The 21,946-nt window shown below is 44.5% G+C and overlaps 1 protein-coding gene across 1 annotated transcript; it reads left to right on the forward strand.

Moving 5' to 3' along the window:
- Positions 1-1,366: 1,366 nt before the first annotated feature.
- On the forward strand, positions 1,367-19,219 carry Psmd5 (proteasome 26S subunit, non-ATPase 5). Its single transcript, XM_032902672.1, has 10 exons — positions 1,367-2,087; positions 5,487-5,631; positions 6,501-6,614; positions 6,937-7,065; positions 7,656-7,765; positions 9,509-9,651; positions 12,468-12,659; positions 13,784-13,893; positions 15,900-16,040; positions 18,459-19,219. The coding sequence occupies exons 1-10, from the start codon at positions 1,915-1,917 to the stop codon at positions 18,714-18,716; spliced, it is 1,515 nt and encodes a 504-aa protein (XP_032758563.1). The 5' UTR covers positions 1,367-1,914; the 3' UTR covers positions 18,717-19,219.
- Positions 19,220-21,946: the final 2,727 nt, after the last annotated feature.

Here is a 21,946-nt window from a genome sequence, read left to right on the forward strand (position 1 = left end):
CAAAATAGACACTTAAACTGGTGTAAGCCAGAGAGATAGCTCATTAGGTAAAGGTGCTTGCCACCAAACCTGATGAACTAAGTTCAATCCCAGAACCCAAATGATAGAAAGAGAGCAAGATGTCCTCCCTCTGACACGTGTGTGTGTGTCCATGCGCCAGACTATGTGTCATGGCGTGGCATCCAGGTGAGTCAGTTCTCTCCTCACACCATAAGGAACAGAACTCAGACCTTCAGTGTGACAGTTGCCTCTACCTGATGAGCTGCCTCAGGTGCAGGATCCATGTCAACTGCGGCCACTGAGGGCTGAGGCCTGACATGGGCAACGTCCACTGTCCTTAGGATCATCTTTAATCTGTGGTTACAGGGACTGGTCTTCTTGTCTATGGATATACTCTTGGTTCACGTCTCTTAATATTAATCTTAACCAAATCAATTCTACATTCTTTTTAAATCTCATCAGCTCTAGGGAAATGTGTGGCCGCTCACAGCATACTCCTGAAGTTTCCACCAAGCTTTAAGGGTGGCTGCTATGTGTCTTTTTTTTTTTTTTTTTTTTTTAACTTCTTCTACAACTACTAAAAAGTAGTGTAAGGCTGCTAAGTTGCTTATGTGAGCTGTGTTTTTTTTTTTTTCAAGGCAGTGAGCCAAGCGCTCAAATGTCTTCTTGGTATAATAATTCCTGAATGTCTCAAAATATTATGATCCAAGGGCTGCAGAAGACAAGTCTCAGGGAGCAGGGGGTGGGGTGGGGAGTACCATAGTATAGACATTTAGAGTAAGCAAAGAAAGAGTCCGAGTGCCTCTGACTTCTGTTCACAATCACCAGAACCTTAAATTCAAGATTTTTCTCTGCCAGTTAGCCTCTAGGCTTCAAGGGTACGATAATCGTGAAGTAACGCAAAGAGAAGGCAATGGCTAGTGATACTTCTACGTGAGCATGGCATAAAATGGGGAAATGGTACTTTAACCTATTCCAAAAGACAAGTGGGATTAGAGCCTTATAAAGTCGCAGGGTTTTATTTTGGTCACCTGTGTGGGTTGACACACACACACACAGAGAGAGAGAGAGAGAGAGAGAGAGAGAGAGAGAGAGAGAGAGAGAGAGAGAGAGAGAGAGAGAGCATCCTTCTGGATGCTTTCCAAAACAGACTCATCTCCTTGTCACAGAGGACCAAATGAAGTCTACCACTCCGATCAGAGACTTTGCAGTGACTCGAAAAGTGGTGGTCAACTAGCTTTTAATGGTTCTTCCTTCTCCAACAATTCCGTGTTTCACAGATGGCAGCGATTTTTAAACTTTTTTTCTCTCTCTTTCGTGAAACTTATATGGATTGTCCTTGACCACTGGTCGTCCCCCCCCCCCCATACTTCTATGTTCATTTGGCCTGGTTGCAAATGGCCTTCGCCGTCTGAGGTCAGCCCCTCCATGGCCTGCTCCTCCACTCCGCACTAAATGCTGCGCCTATCCTTCGGGTGATTCCGTCTCACCCAGAATCTTGAAGATGCCAGAAACTTTCTGCACACTGGCCCCAGACGTCTCTTAATTAGGCATTCCTTTGGCTGTCAGATGTCAAAACGGTGCCCACGTCCAAGTTATCGGGGATCATGTTGACGCCCACCTGGACTGGGTTTCGGGTTCACTCATCCCGGTTCCGCCACGGAGGCCTACGAAGAGAGCATGTACAGGCCTCTTGATTCCCAGAGCGTACTCATCCTCAGTTATCCCGGCCGCCGCAAGCCTGGCAACTGCAAGACCTCGGTCCTCAAAGCAAAGGGGCGGTGACCGCTCTGAGCAAGGATCTCGCGAGACTTTGGCAGATCTGTTGGGAGGCTACGCTCCCTCAGATCTCGCGAGACTCCGGGACGCGCTCTAGGAACCTGGAAGGTGGGCGGGCAGACCGGAGCCAGCAAGATGGCGGCGCAGGCTATATCACTCCTGCGGGAGGTGGCGCGGCTGGAGGCGCCACTGGAGGAGCTGCGTGCGCTGCAGTCCGTGGTGCAGGCTGTGCCGCTCCACGAGCTTCGCGAGCAGGCGGCGGAGCTACGCCTTCGCCCGCTGTTCTCCTTGCTTAACCAGAACAATCGGTGAGAGAACCCCGGGGCTTGAGTGGGTAGGGATGCATGCAGTGGTTTTTTTCGGACTGTCCAACTGCAAAAAAGATCCATGACTGTGTGCTGATCAGGTCTTGACGGTTCACCTCTTCAGAAGGGATCTTCTGCTGGTATTGTGGGATCCATCGCACGCCCTTCAATTTCAGTATCCAGTGAATGCTTGTCTACTTGACTCAAAATGTACGGTATTACAGATTTGTGAGACAGCAAAACTCTAAAATATTAAACAACCCTATTAAGAACATACATTATAGCTGCGTAACGTTGTTCAGCTTTTTAAGTTTGAGGTCGATCTGTGTATGTGAATATGAAAATGTTGGATGTAAAAAAGGGAAAACCGTATGTGTAAATTAATCCTTTACAAGCGAGAGTAAACTGCATGACCCAGCATTATATGTAGAAATTATTAATGTTGCAACTGGAGTTAAAATGTTAGGATAGCATTTTTTGACTTAATATGCATCTATAGCATTGAATTAAAAACGTCTTGGGTTTGGTAACTTGATCATTTAATGTATTTTCTTTTTAATTTGAATTTTACTTTGAAAAGATAGTGAGTTCCAGTCAGTCAACACTGAATGCTTTCAGTGTGCTTTCTCACCTCTCCTCTCTCATGCTACCTCTCTCCTCAGAATAAGCTCTTACTCTCTTTCTCTTGCTACGTCTATTGAGTTGGTTTTAACAATCAGTATTTTAAGAGTTATTTTCCTTTTCTGACTCGCCCTCACCCTACAACCAGAATTAATGTCTCAGATCAGTTGGCTTGGCTTGTCCATGGTTACCCTTGCCTACCATGTGAAATCATGACTGTATAGTTTGGTATTTGGGCCCTTCCTGGTACGTTTCCAGCCAGCTTTTCCAGTCTACTTCATTTACTCCACTGAGCTCATCTGTCCCACCTACCATGTAACACTGGTGACTAACGGTCCTAGAGCATGACTTGCACTTTCTGAACTCCACTCAAGGCAGTTCTGCTGACTGAAGGGCCAGCTGATGTCCCGTCTCTCCAAAAAGTCTTTCTCCATCTGCAAGTGGTCCTTGCACGCAATGGACATCATCGTTTCTGTTTATGATTCCGGACACCGTCCCTTTGTTACAGTTCTGTGCATGTCTTTGTGGTTTATAAGATTTCTGAAAACAGGAGCTGCATTTGTTCCTCTCTGCATCTGCCCTGACTCACAGGGCATAAAATAAATAAAATAACGTGCTAAATACAAGATGAGGTCTACAGTCTTTACCTGGTCCAGTTTTTGTTGTTTGTTTTGCTTTGCTGTTTGTTTGAGATAGGATCTTGCTGTATAGAGCTGGTCTCAAACTCAGTACATAGCTCAGGCTATCTCGCAGGGCTCCTCCCAAGACAGTTTACTACATGCTGGGGTCGCATTCTAGGAAGCAGTTTTAATGGGGATTTAGAGCTGGATATGTACTGTATATGGTGGTTGCAATTTGTTGGAGCGAATCTTCTCTGATAGCATTGGGCAGTCTCCATAATACACTGCTGTTACCCTGGCTAGGCCACGTAAGAGGGTATGCTGATTCGGGTTCTGATTTTGTTGCTGTAAATCTATAATCTTGACAGTTCGAATGAGGGGAATTAACACCTAAGATCACTGATACGCAACACAGAAGGCAAATAAGGATGACTGACTAACTGCCTTTAGCTTGTGACCTGATGCAGTTTAGACACAAGACAGTTTAACCACTGCTTTTAAAAATTCTTAGGCAGGGGGTGGGGAGTGGGGGGAGTGGGAGAGAGCACTTAAGTACACACAGGCACCCTAGCGTGCATGTGTGCAGACAGTGTCAGGGAGTCTATTCTTCCAACTTTTTGAGACAGGACCTCTGGTTTTTGTTTGTTTGCTCATGTCCATCACACACACGCACACACACACACACACACACACACACACGCTGTCAGCCTCGCCAGTGGCTCTCAACTGTCCTAATGCTACAACCCTGGATACCTGGATACAGTTCTTTGTGTTGTAATGACCACCAACCATAAAATGATTTTCACTGCTACTTCATAACTAATTTTGCTATTGTTGTGAATTGTAGTGTAAACATCTGTGTTCTGGTGGCCTTAGACAACCCCTGTGAAAAGGTTGGTTCACCCCACAACTCACAAAGGGGGATTGTGCTAGGGTCAGATGCACAGTACTAGAACGCAGTGTTTTCCGTGGGTTCCTAACTCAGCTCCTCACATGGCATGAGCTTTACCCACTGAGCGTCTCCCCAGCTCAAGTGTGTTCATTTGTATTTGTAAGACTTTTGGTTTGTATTCTCATCGCATTTTTGCAAAGCTGGGCCAGTTGAATTTGTACCAGCATCAGACATAACTCAGCCCATTTATTTACATGGCCTATGGAGAGACAAGTAAATTGTTCTGGGAACAAGAACCCTACCTGCAGCTGGTAGTCATCAAGTTCAGGGTTCGCCTCTCTGATCGAGCGTTTTCCCTTTGCTGCTGCTCTGTTCACTCCTTCATCACCTTCCACATCAGTTGACTGCCTTCTACTTAACCACTCTCTCTAACACGCTGCAGCGTGGCCTCTCTCTCTTCCTCCTTCATGCCTTCCTGAGTTCTTTCTGTCATCTTGACCTTTGGAGTTGGGCCAGGCCTTTGTACATGCTTAGTGTGAATTCTACCCCTGAGTCCCATCCCAGCCCCCAAGAGATGGCTTTAAGCTCACTGTCCTTGTGTCTGGTCTCTGCTTAAAGCCACTGGATCACTTGCTTCTCTGGAAAAGCCTACATTTCACGGATGGTGTAAAAAAGACTCTTAGTTACCCTTCTGCCATCTCTGCCTCCCCAGCTCTGACCCCAGGCATGACGTTCTTCTCTATAAGGTTTCCTGGAAGTATTAGTGCAGTATCTTATTTCTGTGTGTTCTTGCAAGCTGCTACTTCCTCTGCTTGAAACACCTTTGTAAATCATTCATTCTGGTTTTTCCTAAAACTAAGTTCAGCATTACTACTCCTGGAAGGCTTACCTATTTAAACCAACTTTTAATCTGCTGCAGCTCCTGTCCCTAGCTATAGCATTTGTCTGTACTTTGTCTATCTTTGTGTGTGTGTGTGTGTGTGTGTGTGTGTGTGTGTGTGTGTGTGTGTGTGTGTGTGTGTGTGTGTGTGTGTCTTCTATCAGAGGGACCTTTCTAAGACTAGACAATATGTCTGATCTGTCTCTGTAGCCCCAACCCAGGCATTACAAAGAATTTAGTACAAAGAGACACTAACTGTCTAAGGAATGACTAGAATCTGCTTCTTTGAAGAAAATCTTGAGGAGGAAATTGTCACTAACAAGCGTTAGGTGTTAGGTGTCGTCTCCAGTCTGACATGATGCGAATGAGATCTGTGCTGTCTCCTTTAGGGAACAGACTGCTCTGTGTGTATCCATTCTGGAGAGGTTGCTCCAGGCAGTGGAACCAATTCATTTGGCCAGGAACCTCAGGCTTGACCTGCAGAGGGGACTGACTCACCCTGATGACTCTGTAAAAACCCTCACCCTCTCCCAGGTATGGAATCATAATGGTAAATGCAGAAGCATCTCAGGCGCTCACTGAACTCCTTGGACACGCTACTGTCCTGCCATTGCTGTGTGAGTTAACAAGACAAACCTGTAAGGAGCTCCTAGCCTGTAGAACCTGATTTTCTACAGGTGGTTAGAAGTTACTTTGCTAAATTACGTTGTATTGGAGAAGCTTGAATGCGTGTAAACTTCACAAAGCCAACACATTATAGTAGTGGCTGTCATCCTGGCTGCCAGACATCCTAGCATTTGTGTGATGTGCTGCTAAGGTCATGTGTGTTAGTGTGTGATGTGCTGCTAGGGTCATGTGTGTTAGTTGTGATGTGCTGCTAGGGTCATGTGTGTTAGTTGTGATGTGCTGCTAGGGTCGTGGGTGTTAACACCTGCAGTTGGTTACACAACAGTCCACAGCTTTCCCTTTTCGCCTCTAAAGTGTGTATTCAGTTCGGGGTGGGTGGTGGGGTGGTATTTTCTCACTGCCCATGTGTATGCCAGAGACTGAGCACTGTGGCAGGCACTTTGCCTCATCCATTTAATCTGCTTACTGCCCTAGAGTTAAAAATTATAAAGCTCAAAGAAGGTAATTTATCTAAGAGTCATGCGACTAAAATTGGACATACTAGGATCCGTGCCAGTTTGACTCACTTGTCTCCACTCTCCACCCACTGTTTATTGTTCCTTCCCATTAAAAGCATGAGTCTACCCTGTGTGTCTTGGCATTAGTGAAGTCGTATCATTGTGAAGTTGCAGTAATTTGTGTGATAGCTGTAATAACTACTTGTAAAATAATTGCACACTAAAAACATACAAATATCTGTGTGTTCTGTTTGGGAAGAGTCTCTGCTTTTTTTCCAGATTGGGAGGATTGTTGAGGATTCGGAAGCTGTTACTGAGGTCCTGAGTAATGCTGAACTCCTGAAGCAAGTTGTCTGCTGCATTGGTGGAGAGAATTTATCTGTGGCTAAAGCGGTGAGTTCACGGGAACTCTCAGCGACTGTCAGACGTTGGTTTCCTCAAGTCGGTAGGGAAGCTTAGTGTTTGACTTGTAGGATAAGGGAGAAATGAACCATTTTCCTCAGCCTATGTAAACAGTGTCGGGAATAGCAGCGTGCTCCTGGGACACCGGTTTCCGTCATCGGTCACTCTTAATTGAGTCACTTAGTGTTTCCCAGAAGCAAAAATGGGACTACCTGTTGGATTAGGGTATTTTATGTATAATTTTTATATCAGACTTAGGAAGTAGATACAAATCTTCTGTACTTTTCTGACAAATATTTTCTTTCTGTATAAGGCTATCAAATCCCTGTCAAGAATATCACTAACCCAAGCTGGACTGGAAGCTCTATTTGAAAGTAATTTGCTGGACGATTTGAAAAATGTCATGAAAACAAATGATGTTGTTCGATACAGGGTGTATGAGGTACGAGTAATCCCACAGGCTGTCTTCTGACCCCACCTCCCTCATACATATGCCTTCCATAGAAGAGATAACTCAGAGACGATGCAAAAAACAAAGATCCCCGATTTTACCACTTCTGCTAAAAGCTTTCGGTGCCCTGTGCCTTTCATTACACTTTCAGGACGTGCTCGTTAAATGAACATGTGACAGACAGATGCACTCATACGATTTCGTTTTGTGGTGCTTAGCCGGCCTTGTACACATTAGGGAAGCGTATGTGTGTGTGTGTGTGCATGCGTATGTGTGTGTGTGTGTGCACGCATGCGTGTGCGTGTGTGCTGCTTTGAACGAATCATTTTTATGTTTGCTGCTAATGCAAGTCTTGCCCTGATTATGCTTCCTTGGTGGAAGGTGCACATACACCTAGATGCAATGGAATACTTCTCTATGAAGTAGTTTATTTTGTATTCAGTGCAGTTTTCCTAGAAACAAATCATGAATTGTTAAGAACTCAACTATATACATAGTGCATATATAGTTCTGCATTTGATTTAAAGTGAGAGCTAACAGATTTGGAACTGTTCTGACCTTTTGTCTCTCTGTTCTTTCAGCTAATTATAGATATTTCTTCTGTGTCATCAGAATCGTTAAACTACTGTACCACAAGTGGACTGGTGACCCAGCTCCTGAGAGAGCTGACGGGTGAGGACGTGTTAGTCAGGTATGTAGACTGGGAGAGTTCTTCGAGTAAAACACCCTTTTCGTGGACCTTACTGTCGTCCTCTGTGCTGTTGGAGACTACACAGCTTGCGATCTCAGTACTGGTGTCACCTTCACATTTTAGGAAATGACTTTTTGTCATGATAATACATTTAGCTTTGCAAAGTCCTGCAAGATCTCTCAGCTGTTTTCAAGTGACTGTATCCTCTGTCTCAAAGTTTACTTTTTGATTAATATGTTTCAATATATGTAACTTAGACAGTTACAAATCACTTTGATAAATGCCATTTTAGATGACGTAGCATCTTACCAAGTGGCTTATCAAATAGCACTATGACATGATAGAAGAAATGCAGTGTTCTTAAAAGAATGACGATGAGCTTCATAGCTCTTAGACCTCTTACCTGTTTGACCTTGGACAAATGACTATAACATTGCTGTACCCAGTTCTTTCTCTTTTGTGCAGTATTAGGCATTGAACTCAGGACTCACATGTCACACAATCAATCACACTACCACTGAGCTATATGCCTACCCCGTTTACTTTTTTATTTTGAGATAAGAGTCTTACCTAAATGCTCAGTCTGGCTTTGAGCTCACATGTAATCCAGGTAAGCCTTGAACTTATGACCCTCCTGTCTCAGCCTCCTGGGTAGTTGGATTACAGGCCTGTGGGACCATGTCTGACATCCTCGTTTCTTCTGAGAACAGTAACAATTCTATGAAGAATATATGAGGATTAAGTAAATTAGTCATACAAACCAGTGTGATGGCTGGTGAGGGTCCTTGCTAAGTGTTAGCTAGGTCTCCTAGAGCTCCTGCTGTTCCAACCCCAGGTCCTCTCAACATTGCCCAGTATTTGCTGTATTCATCCACATTCTCACTGCTGGGTGCTTATGTGATATATATGTATAGATATGGCATATTTATAGTTCATATATAGGTATTTTTGGTATTAAATGACTTTCTGGTTGCCTTTTGTAGTGTGGCTGAATTTCTTAAATCCATATATATATATATATATATCACATTGCTCACTGGTTCCATTTGTCTCGAAGCGTTTTCTTTCTTCTTTTTTGTTTTTTTTCGAGACAGGGTTTCTCTGTGTTGCCTTGAACTCACAGAGATCTGCCTCTGGAGTGCTAGGATTAAAGGTGTGTGCCACTTCCACTCAGTGCATTTTCGTATCTCAATCGAATGAACAAGGGTGTAGATAAACTGAAGCGGTCAGGTGCTAAGCTCAGCCTCAGCTAAACTGCTTAGCTGTTTATCGTGCCTGCAGGTCAGATGGGACCGAAGGATTACCAATGTGTGCTATTACTGTATGAGAAAGTGTTGCTGCTTTTACAGACGTGCGTGTGTGTGTGTGGGTGAATGGCACGCATAGTTCTGTGGAAAATAAGATGAAATGTTGATAATTCTACAAACAGGTACAGTGCATGGTAGCTCATACTGCTTTGTTTAGTGTCTGGTATTTCAAAACAAAGCAAATTAATTTTTTTGAAAACGCTCTTAGGAAACAAATATGTTACAGAAATAGAATTGGGTCTCCAGTTGGAAGGTCAGGCCTCAGATCTGAGCTCCACCTTAGTAAGCTTGGAAAATGGTGTCACTCTTGTACCCTCATCTGAAGAAGGAACCAGAAATGTTGGCCTTTCAGATTTGGTGAAAATAATTAAATAAAATAGGACCCATGTGAAACCAGTTTTAAAATGCTCTCCATTTTTGTCCTTTTTGACTTTAGAGCCACCTGTATCGAAATGGTGACATCACTAGCATATACCCATCATGGACGACAATACCTGGCTCAAGAAGGAGTCATTGACCAGATATCCAATATAATTGTTGGTGCAGATTCAGACCCTTTCTCTGGCTTCTATCTGCCAGGTGAGAGCAGCTCTTCCAACATCTTGAGTTATCCTGGCTTTCTCTCCTTCGTGCTTCCTTTACAAGACACTGCCACCGTCAGCAGTACAGTGAAGGGATCTTGAATCACACCTGAGTGATTCCATGAATTCAAGTCAATATATGTGATGCACCAGATTATTAAAATGAGGGATGGAAACAATACCAGCAGATACCAAAAACGATTTGACAGAAATTCAGCATCCTTTTAGCATGACAGCTTATTTAGGTATAAAAGAAATGCGTTTTGACTCACAGGCCATGAGCTGGTGGCGTGCTCAGGTGTGGGCTGCTGAAAGCCTCTCCTGTAATCAGGAGCAGGGCCTTCTCACCAGTGCAATTTGAGAATCCTAGAACACACTGGTAAGAGAAAAATAAAAGGTATCTAACCAAAGGGAAGATAGGATATTGTTCTATTTATAAGTATAAATGTGGGATGATATTACACGGAGAATACTTCAGACTCTATCAAGAAACTGTCAGAGCTAAGAAATGAATTCAGTGAAGTTGCAGGACCAACAGCAGCACACACAGTAACCTTCACTGGTGATGAACTGCCCAAAAGAGAGCCCAAGGCACTGATCCCATTGGCTAACGTCAGACTATGGGACAGAAGAGAGGACTCAGAATAAATCCCTGTTTTTACAATCTGTACCCAAAGCATACAGTGGAAAGTACATTGTTTTCAATCAATGACGCTGAACACTTAATGCTGGGTATTTAAGTGAAGAGTGAATTAGAGCCTTGTGTCAGAGCTCCACAGTGTCGTTAAGGGCTGACGAGAGGTCGTGAAGAGGTCGAGAAGACCCTCATGTCATAGAGCTCCACACAGTGTCATTAAGGGCTGATGAGAGGACGTGAAGCTGAAGCTATGAGAAGAAAATGTAATGGGGAAGCACAAACAACAGAAGGAAAAGTCAACAAATGCGATTGTACCAAACTGAAAGATACCTATCTGCTAGATCTGTCACCAGAACGAAGAAGCAATCTGGAATTAGAGGAAGATTTGCAAACTCTAGCTAGGAAAGAGTCAGTGTCCAGAATATAAGGGACACAGATCAGTAGCAAGAAAGCAATCCAGCTAAAAATCAGCCAAAAAAAAAAAAAAAAAAATCAATAGCATTGCTCAAAAGAAGCCCTGTAGCAGCCAATAGGTTCTAGGAAGGATGCCCATAAGCCACTGAGGAGAGTCACTCCAGACCTGTTAAAATCACTTGTATCAAAAAAGCCGAAAGGCAGAGGGTGAGGCCGTGAAACAGAAAACCTCAGGCATTGATGAGAGTGTAAATTAGTGTTATCGCAGAAAGCTGGAGGGTCTTTAAGATACACTGTGGCAAATCCCATTTGGGTACGTAGCCGAAGCAGACAAAACCAGTCTGCTGAAAAGCTGTCTGTACGCCCGCGTCACGTGCAGCATTCTCAATGGCAAGATCCGGGGTCAACCTGAACGTCAGTCAGTGGATAGACAGATAATATGAACTCTGCAATATACAAGGTCGTACAGTGGAAGGTTTACTCAGCCATAAAAATAAAGAGAGCCTGTCATTTGCACACTGGTTAAACCTAAAGGACAGTGGTGAATAAACGTATACTGTGATCTTATTAGCATGCATAATCTAAAGAAAAGTTGCCCAGAAATAGGGTTAGTGGTTACAGAGGATATTAGGGCATGCTTGTGTGGATGGGAGTGAAAACATTCAAAATGCCAGAAACATGCCAGTACATGACTGTTAACAGTGTACGGTGTCCTTAGTGTTGCTTAGAAAGGATAGTGTTTTCACCACAAACAAAAAGTTAACATAATAGATATATCAAATTTGTTTAATCTGTCCATTATACAGTGCAAATACAGTTCCAGACATGATACACGTGACAGCTGTGTGCGGGGAGTTTTTTTGGTTGGTTTAAAAAGTTAATCAAGGGGTTGGGGATTTAGCTCAGTGGTAGAGCGCTTGCCTAGGAAGCGCAAGGCCCTGGGTTCGGTCCCCAGCTTAGAAAAAAAGAACAAAAAAAAAAAAAAGTTAATCAAAACACTCGGAGTCCCTTAATGAGTTGGAATTTGTTGTATCAGGGACAACTGTGGACTGATGTTATGAAAACATAGGCTCTCTTTAGAGCATTCGATGGTTTTCTTTAAGAATTCGGTGAGAGCCAGGTGTGGTGGTGCATGCTGTTAATCCCAGCTCTTGGGAGGCAGAAGCAGGCAAATATCCGTGCTCGAGGACAGCATGGTCTATAGAGTGATTCTGGGGCAGCCAGGGGCACAAGAGAAACCCCGTCTCAAAAAATCAACAGCTGAGTGAGAAATATCAGATTAGTACTGCCGTGCCCTGTGTCCAGAGCCGTGCAGTCTGCGGTGAGGTGATGGGTTCCTCTCAGACTCTCGCTGACCGAGGGCAATGCCCCATGGGGTGGTCTGCGGAATGTTACAGCGATTGCACCTGGTGAGCAGTTCTGCCAGTAATGTCTTCAGGCTTACCACCCAACCACTGGTGTTCCCATGTTCTCCCTCTCTCCCTCCCTCCTTCCCTGTCTCTCCCCTCCATTTCCTTCTCTCCCTCCCGGCTGACCTGAAGCATATAGTCCTCTACCTCTCCCCCAAGGCCCATTGATACCTTGTGGTATTTTGTTCTCAGAATCACAGGATGGGTCTTTGAATCTCCTTGGCTTCCCTCTGCAGGCAGCTCAGTGCTTCTCTGTCTCCTCCTCCCGCCTGCATTGATATTCCCCTGAAAACATGGAGCCCCCAATCTGTGTTTCTTACCCCTCTCTAAAGTATATTTCTGCAAATATTTTAGGATTTGTGAAGTTTTTTGGAAACCTGGCTGTCATGGATAGTCCTCAGCAGATCTGTGAGCGCTACCCTGTCTTTCTGGAGAAAGTGTTTGCAATGGCAGACAGTCAAGACCCCACTATGATTGGTGTGGCTGTAGACACAGTTGGAATCCTGGGATCCAGTATTGAAGGGAAACAAGTTTTACAGAAGACAGGTTGGTATGCCTTGTCTCAGCTTTTGTAAGACGTATCTTTGGCCAGGATTCCATGTTCAGGTCCATCTGCTGGTGGGATAACTGTTGCAGAAACGACTTTTGTGGGGGACAGTCTTTACCCTCGTCATGAACTTGTCTCCCAGTCTCATGATTACTTTTTTTTTTTTTTCTTTTTTTCGGAGCTGGGGACCGAACCCAGGGCCTTGTGCTTGCTAGGCAAGCGCTCTACCACTGAGCTAAATCCCCAACCCCTCATGATTACTTTTACTCCTCACTCTCTATTTAGGTTTTCCCCCAACAAAAACTGAGTGGTTTGCTGCTAATGTCTTCCTTCACTGCATTTTATGGCATAGCTCATGTTGTGTCCCAGCTCCCACTGTGATGGAAGCTGTATGGTTTCATTTACGTGACTTCTCTGGGCCTCACATTCCTCACTTACCAACATGCACAATGGCAGCAAACATAGTGGTATGCTTTAGGCCGATAATTATAGTGCACGAGAATACATTGCTTTCGCTTTCATACCCAGTACGACGACCATTACCTTTTTTAAAGCATAGCAAGTGTTGAAAAGCTCCTGCGTTTTCTTACTGGAATCTGAAGTGGTACAATTGCTATAGAAAACAATATGGAAGTTCCACAGGAAAAGTAAACAGTTAGCATGTGAACCAGCAGTTCCACTTGCAGATGTAGGCCATTCAACATGGAAAGCAACGGTTCCAGCAGTGTCTGTGTACTCCTGTGTACAGCAGAATTAGTCTGCTCAGAACAGTCGGAAGCGCCGTAACACACGTGATGGACACATGAATTACATGTGATGGGGTTTGACTTTGTAAAAGTGAGAGGCTATGAGTCAAGCCTCAGCACAGAGGCAGTCTGAAGACATTCTGCTAAGACCAGCAAGCGGGCATGGGAGACAGACACTGCGCGATATCACAGACAAGGCTCTCTTAACAGAGAGCAGTGAAGGAGAAGGGAGGGTGCAGTTTGCTTACCGAGGCCCTCGGCTCTGTTTGGGTTGTCGGGCGCCCTGGGGATGGAACACAGCACTGAGCGAGATGGGCAGCACTGGCTATGTTAAGTGTTAAAATGGTAGGTGTTATGTGTCACATCATCCTTCACAGGAACCCGCTTTGAACGCCTCCTCACGAGAATAGGTTATCAAGCAAAGAATGCTTCCACAGAGCTGAAAATTAGGTGCTTGGATGCAGTTTCCTCTCTTCTGTACCTATCAGTAAGTAGACGGGAAGGTTGCCGAAGGGCAGAGGGCTGTGCGGGAGGATGAGTCAGCACCTCACTGGTTGGTTTAAGCGAGTGTGCTGGGTGCTGTGCACGTTAGTTAGCCCAGCCCCCAGGAGGGAGGGTCTGAGCTCCAGGCCAGCCAGGGTGCAGAGAGAAACCCTGACTCAAAACTAACAGAACAAAGCAGGGCAGTGGTGATGCACACCTTTAATCACCATTCAGGAGGCAGAGTCAGGTGCTCTGAGTTCAATGCCAGCCCGGTCTATAGAGTGAGTTCAGGACAGTAAGCTACACAGAGAAACCTTGTCTCAAAAACAAACAAACAAAAACACCTTTGATATATGACTGAAAATAATGGCATTTTCCAATTTATTCTTTTTTTTTTTTTTTTTTTTTTTTTTGGTTCTTTTTTTCGGAGCTGGGGACCGAACCCAGGGCCTTGTGCTTCCTAGGTAAGCGCTCTACCGCTGAGCTAAATCCCCAGCCCCCCAATTTATTCTTGAAGAGTTTCATACACATGCTTCCACTCCTCTCCAATGTCCTCTCCCTGTTCCTCCTTTGCCCCCTCCAACTTCATGTCTGTTTGCTGTCTTTTCTATTATCCTGTCTAATTAGTGCTGCCCATATGCACAGAGCATGAGGTCATGGCCACACATGCAAGACTGTCCCCTCCTCCCACCTTCCAGCCCTTACATTCTGCCCTCTCATCTGCAGTGTCCCCTGAGCCTTGAGGAGCCTTGACACCGATATCTCCCTTGAGGCCGAGTGTTCAAGTCGCTTACTCCCAATAACCACTCACTGCCCATTGCACAAAGAAGCATCTCTGAGCAAGGCTGAAAGCTGCACAAACCTAAGTACAAACATGAGCAGATGAGCAGCTAGCAAGACAGCAATAGGACCCCACCCCACCCCCATGACCTGTGACCTCCTCAGCCATGGGCCATTTTATTTTATGTGTATGGGTGTTTACATGGATATATGTCTGTGCACCACTTGTGTGCAATGCCCAAAGAGGCCAGGAGAGGGCATTGGATCCCCGGAACTGGAATTACAACCTCCATGTGGGTGCTGGAGACTGTCCAGCCCCCAGCTATGTATGGCCTTTTGTCAAGGCTCACAGCACCAAGCCTGAATTCTGTGCTGTGGAGCAGGCCTCAATCCAGTCAGAGCAGTGGCTATCCTCACAGCAGTCATTACACTCTGTGCCATTGCAGGTCAGAGAGGCAGCGTTCAGGTCCAGCACTAGGCAAGAACAATGATGTCTTTCCTCCCCTGAATCCTGCATAGAGCAGTTTATGGTACTATGGGAGCCTGTCAGCTAAGAAGTTTGCCAGTTAATTGATTTCTCTATGTCTTGCAGTCAAACTGTGGGCGTCTTCAGGAATATAGGGTTGCCATTTAGTCATGATGGACAGCCAAGAGCAATGGGTATAGCCTGCTTTAATGGGGGAGGTGCTCTCTGGGACCTCCCAACTGTAGGGAGTTGCTGAGATTTTCATTTAATCGCCCATTTCCTCTGGCAACAGCATTGTCCACTCATGCAGGAATCCGATTCCTCATCCATAACCCCTCCTCACTTCCTAGATTTTATTGTTGTGAATGAGGGGGAGTGGCGCAGGAGAGGTGTGTATGTATAGGCACTCATGCCCTAGGACACCTGCGGAGCTCGGAGGACAACCTCATAGAGTCAGTTTTCTCCACTTTATATTAGACCTGGGGCTTGAACTCATGTTGTCAAGCTCACACAGCAAGTGCCTTTACTTACTGAGCCACTTCAACAGCTTGATTACTGAGGTCTTAAATGTAGCATAGAATCAGAGTAATAGCACTAGAGAGGCCCTAGTGACTGTGTCATCCCATCTGACAAAAATGGGAGTTTTCCAGCCTGGATTTGGACATGAGTTCTCCAAATCTCACAGAATGCCATTGATGCCAGGCTTTCTGACTCCACTACATACTTTTCTCCAGGTGTGGTGACATTTCCTTTCTGTGTTGTAGCCTGAGCAGCAGACTGATGACTTCCTGGGAATGACAGAGTCCTGGTTTTCCTCCTTGTCTCGAGATTCCCTGGAGCTCTTCCGTGGTATCAGTAACCAGCCCTTCCCTGAACTACACTGTGCTGCCTTGAAAGTGTTCACAGTAGGTATTCTCTGCTCCGCAGATGCTTCTGTGACTGCCAGCTCAACACAGCACTAGAGTGAGCCAGCCTCTGGGCAGCAGTCTCTGCCCTCACTTGAGAGGCCATTGAGAGAGACACGTGTGCCTCAGTACTGTCTGAGGTTTAAGCTGCTGCTGTTGGAGCACAGATTCATCCCACCTCCTTGACTCTGCTCAGCTTTAGCCTTGACTCCCTCGTTCCCTTCTTGCACTTGTTGCTCTGGTGATGCCAGGCTGCCTGGTTCTCACCTCTGACCTTTGCTGTGGCTACTGACCTCAACATTGCTAACTTGGCTTGTGAACCTCTTACGTATTCAAGAAGTAGCCCCAGTGCACGTCTCCTGAGTCTAGTACAGTGGAGTTCAGTGACCGTGGTTCTCATGTGTGATGTTCATCCAACAGACATCCAGTTTCCCTGCCCTCTTAGATGCTGAGCCTTTTCTCCAACTTCCTATCTATGGAGGGAGCCACACCATAAATACAGTTACAAAGTTGGTTTTGTAAAATTATTATAATTTCATAATTGTAATAAAATTACAGCTAAAGGGTTGGAGAGATGGCTCAGCAGTTAAGAGCACTGACCGCTCTTTCCAGTCAATTCCCAGCAACCACATGGTGGCTCACAACCATCTGTCATGAGATCTGATGTCCTCTTCTGCTGTGCATGAAGACAGTGACAGTGCACTCACATAAAATAATGCATTATGTCTAAGCAGCTCCTTCCCCAGCCAAGCCGAGTGTCTGTCTGTCTGTCTTCCTAGCACTTTGGATTTGCTAAGTGGTGGTCTTACCACAGGATCCAGGCTGCACATTAGGCCCTGCTGAGAGGAATGAGAGAGGAAGATTTCCCACAGCAGGTCTTAAAGAGCACAGGTATTCCTGTCATCTTGGACACTGCCACTTTAGGTGTAAAACAGTAAGACTTTAAACGTGCTCAGTGCTTCACCTTGGAAGCAGCATCTGCATTGATGTGGCACGATGTTCCTTCCTGTTCTGTCTGAGCTCTGACTTAGTGGGTGGTTGGCTGGTACTGCTGGCCTGAGGACCCATTTTGAGAGGAAGCAGCTAGGCTGCAAACATACTAAATGTAGTACTGAGCTTTTGATAGACAGGTAGGTTGCTAGCTCATTCTTTTAAAACTTGCAAAAGACTGAAAATGGGAAATTTTAAATCACAAAGTCGGGTGCTTGCAGCTCATTTAGATTTTACTATTTACTCATTTGGAGTGCATATTTCCAGAGGAAAGCACTCGCTGCATGCTCCCCACTGCTGCCCAGGCCCATTTGTGTCCTCTTTCCCGAAGCCTCATCACCATTACAGATGCAGGCCACAGGATGGTGCTGATGGTACTACTATGTGTGCAAAGAGGCCATTGGAAAGATGCCATCCGTTGGCTAGTTACAGTGTGTTATTCTCCTGCGAGTGAACATTTAGATGTATCTGCTGCAGATAGTACTAGAGTGGACCTTCCCACAGGATTGTCTATGTACAAGTTTAGAGCGGCCCTGCCCGGGGTGGAAGTGCACACCTTAATCACAGCATTGGGGGCAGAAGCAGAACCTGGTCTACAGAGTGAGTTCCAGTATACGAGGGCGACAAAGAGAAACCTTGTCTTGAAAAATGGAGAGAGAGAGAGAGAGAGAGAGAGGTGTGTGAGGGTGTGTGTGTGTGTGTGTGTGTGTGTGTGTGTGTGTGTCCCTGAAGCAGTGTTGTCTTCTCTGGTTTTGCTCTTTATTTTTGCTTTGTTTTAGTCTTGTCTATCAACAGTTTTCAACCTGTGGGTTGCAGCCCATTGGCAAATCTGTCTCCTAAAACATTTACATTACGATTCGTAACAGTAGCAAAATTATAGTTATGAAGTGACAACAAGAATAATTTTATGGTTGGGGGTCACTGCATGAGGAACTGTATTAAAGGGCCACAGCATTAGAAAGATTGAGAAGCTCTGCTCTGTATTTTTATGCAGTAGATTTACTCCTGCTGTCAGTGTTCCTTGTAAATAAGTCAGTCTTAACATCTTTATTGTACTGGGCCATAATTTACTTAGCCAGGCCCATAATTAGACATCTGAAGCTTTCACATTGTGATGAACATCTCTGTCTACAAAGCTTTTTTGTGTATATTATTTATTTATTATTTATTTATTTATTAAATGTCTATAAATTCACTGTAGCTGTCTTCTCTTAACCACTGAGCCATCTCTCCAGCCCCATACAAAGCTTTTAATATATAGAATTTTTAAAAATTTAAAAAATTTTTAAAAATATTTCTCAGGACTCCGTTTACTTGGATAAAGGGAGATGCTTTTACGTTTGTGCCATCACATGTATCTGTTAAAGTATCATGTTGTGCTCATGAACTTACCAATAGATTGTATTCTCTCTCTGCCTTCAATTTCAGGCTATTGCAAACCAACCCTGGGCTCAGAAACTTATGTTTAACAGTCCAGGTTTTGTGGAGTTTGTGATGGACCGGTCTGTGGAACATGACAAAACTTCAAAGGATGCGAAATACGAACTGGTAAAAGCGCTCGCCAATTCCAAGACAGTTGCAGAGATCTTTGGGAACTCAAATTATTTGAGGCTCAGAACGTACCTAAGTGAAGGGCCATACTACGTGAAGCCTGTTGCCACAACAGCCGTAGAAGGAGCTGACTGATTCCGTCTAAGACAGACCAGAATTTCTCAAGGTAAATGATTCCATCCATGCTCCACTCCGCAGGACGTCTGCCTTCCCAGAGCTGTCATGGAGTGTCGGACACAGTCTTACCATCAGCAGTGTCGTTCCTACTTAAATGCTGTGTGGACCTGGTGCTTGGAACATAGCGAAAGCAGCAGGAGCCTAAGAGCACTCAAGCTTTTCTGAGTCCTCTGGCTACTGGAGTCTTTGCTGCAAGGTCAAAGACTGGTTTCTCAAAGTTTCCATGGGTACACTCTTGACCTTGTTTAAAACTAAAATGAAGCCAAAATGATTCTGGATTCTCTTTACCACATTTTCTTTTTCCTTATCTGATTTTGCCTCAAAATCTTGGGTAGTCTTTAAAAACTAAGTCATTTAGAATCATCGGATTGTATTATTTGTATACAGGAATAAATAGTTTTAATAAGATTTCTTGGTTACTTTTCCTTTGAAAATAAATTAAAACTTGTTTGGCATTGGTACTTTGGCTGTGTGTTGCTTTTACTATGCTGTGGTTACAAGGAAGGGGGTGTGATGATGCTTTAACCAGAAAGTTTCCTTAACTCATTTCATTCATCAGTGGGTGATCATCATTGAGGGTTTCAGATCTAAGGAGTCTAGTGTGGGGTGATCAGAAAGACACTCTGGCTCCTAATGTCCAGAGGCAGAAGAGAAAGGACAGCATGTACAAACTGAGATGATCTGTCACTCAGAAGGGACAGCGTGTACAAACCAAGGTGCCCTGTCACTGTTTCAACTTTTCCCAGTGTCACTCCATCTAAACAGCAAAGCTCTCTACTCAGAATACTCGTCTAGGGGTTTCTGGGTGAGCTTGTCAGTGACGCTTTAGAACCAGGAATTGTTTCTTTTAGGCTGTGCTGAGGTTGATAAATCATCCATTCCTGTAACATGAATTTCTAATGACTGGAATCCTGGTCTAGTTGCATCATTTCTCCTCCGTCAACTCTGAGTTTCCTTTTTCCACACGGATCATGTGTCTACAGCCAATATCACTAATTAGGCTACAGTCAGATACTTCCTGGCATGAAATATTCAAAATGACTTGTTTCAATGACTCTCATGATGTTATGTTTTCCCCCTTTGGTTGCAGTAAAATAAACATATACACATGTATATCACATGGTGAAATATAACTATTGTAAGTGTACTTTTCAGTGCATGATTTATGTGTAGATGTGTACAATGATCACTGCTGTCCCTCTCCAAAACTAAAGTTTTGTATCCATTAAATGGCGATTCCTCTCAATGCTGCCAACCACCTTCCCGAGTCATGATGTTGACTTAATTATTCAACTATTTAACTTCAGGTTTCAGAGGAGTGCCCTCTCTCCTATGTATGGCATGTTTGCTTTGTCTTGTTTTGTTTTTCTGAGACAGGGCTTCTCTTGGATCCCTGAGTTCCTGGCTGTCCTGAAACTCACTATGATTCACCTGTCTCAGATTCCCAAGAGCTGGGATTAATGGTGTGTGCCACGGGCTCTTATTCTGCTTTTATTGTGCTTTTTTTTATTCAGATTGAGTAAGAGCTATACGTTATTATTTTGCATTTCATAAGTGGTGGTTTGAATGGGTTTGACCTCCGTAGATCCATGGGTTTGAATGCCTGACCCATAGGGAATGGTACTATGAGGAGGTGTGGCCTGGTTGGGGTAGGTGTGGCCTGGTTGGGGTAGGTGTGGTCTTGGAGGAAGAGTCACTGTGCTTGCTGAGCTTCGAGGTTTCTTATGCTCAAACTCCACTCAGGATGGGAAAGCCTCCTGGCTGCCTTCTGATCAAGATGTAGAATTCTCAGCTCCTCCAGCACCATGTCTGCACACATACTGCCGTGCTTCCTGCTGTGATGATGATGATGATGAACTAAACATCTGAAACTGTAAGCCAGCCCCAATTAAATGTTTGCCTTTATAAGAATTGCCTTGGTCATTATGTCTTCACAGCAACAAAACTCAAACTAAAAAAATTGCAAGTGTGTGTGTGTGTGTGTGTGTGTGTGTGTGTGTGTGTGTGAGAGAGAGGGGGGGGAGGGGGGAGGCAGGAGAGACTTAGTTATAGGATATTTGGTTACTACACATAGAAAACCTAGTTGTTACCAGTATATAAAAGCTTAAATAGATACTGTGCATGTCAGATGCAGTTAGGTGTGTCCTGAAGAGAGGCGGTTTGGGTGAGCCTCCAAAAGCCTCCATAGATAAGATGCTAAAGAGTGGGAAGGTCCTGCCTGTTTTTAGGCAAGTTGCTTTGGATACATCTCCTGTTCTTTGCTCTGTGCTCCAAGGCAAAATCAGCCAGGTGGCCTGGAGCTACCCCACTGTAAAGGTGAAATGGTTCAGCCCCTACTGACTTGAATTGGACCCCCTCACAATGGTGGTGACATGGTCCAGCCTGCCATGGGTATATAGGAGGAGCTAGAGGCTTCCTTTATAAGCAACTGGACCTTTGATGGAGCTCTTTTGCCTTGAAAGAGCCTTTATGGAAGGGGCTCCAGGTAAGAGATAGGGATTTTCAATTTGGGCTTGCAAGACACAGGTAAAACAATATGCTTGGAAGGAGAGCTAAGGAGCCCTCTTGGGTTTAGAGAACCTAAAGAGAAAGGCTAGCTCTGTAGAATGATACAGATTTCTAAAAAGCTAGCAGTTTAGTTTTAGGATCAGGCTTATAAATAAATATTTTGTATATAGTTAAGAATAAAGTTACCGGGCTGGAAAGATGGCTCCACGGTTAAGAGCATTGTCTGCTCTTCCAGAGGTCCTGAGTTCAATTCCCAGCAACCACATGGTGGCTCACAACCATCTATAATGGGATGCTCTCTTCTGAAGAGAACTACAGTGTAATAACATATAAATAAAATAAATAAATCTTAAAAAAAAAGAATAAAGTTATCTAGCTGATCTAGCGGGTTTTTACCTCAGTTTATACCTCTTATATCTTTACTGATGTAAATATTAGATAATATAAAGGGTCGAGAGACTGTCCTCAAACCAGAACAGCTCAGAGAAGGCTCAAGGGCAAAACAAACACCAACAATATAGCCAGGGACAAAGACAGGCACAGACATCTGAATGTCTTGCCTCTGAGGTGACCAACAGCGATTTCTGCCAGTGAAACCCTAAAGAGGGGGTCAAAGTTATACAACTACCCACTGAGCCTGCAGAAACAGCTACTCTGCTAGTGAAGTTCTTTGAGGGGAA

Source organism: Rattus rattus, chromosome 5 (assembly GCF_011064425.1).
Source record: "Rattus rattus isolate New Zealand chromosome 5, Rrattus_CSIRO_v1, whole genome shotgun sequence".
Classification (NCBI taxonomy): Eukaryota; Metazoa; Chordata; class Mammalia; order Rodentia; family Muridae; genus Rattus; species Rattus rattus.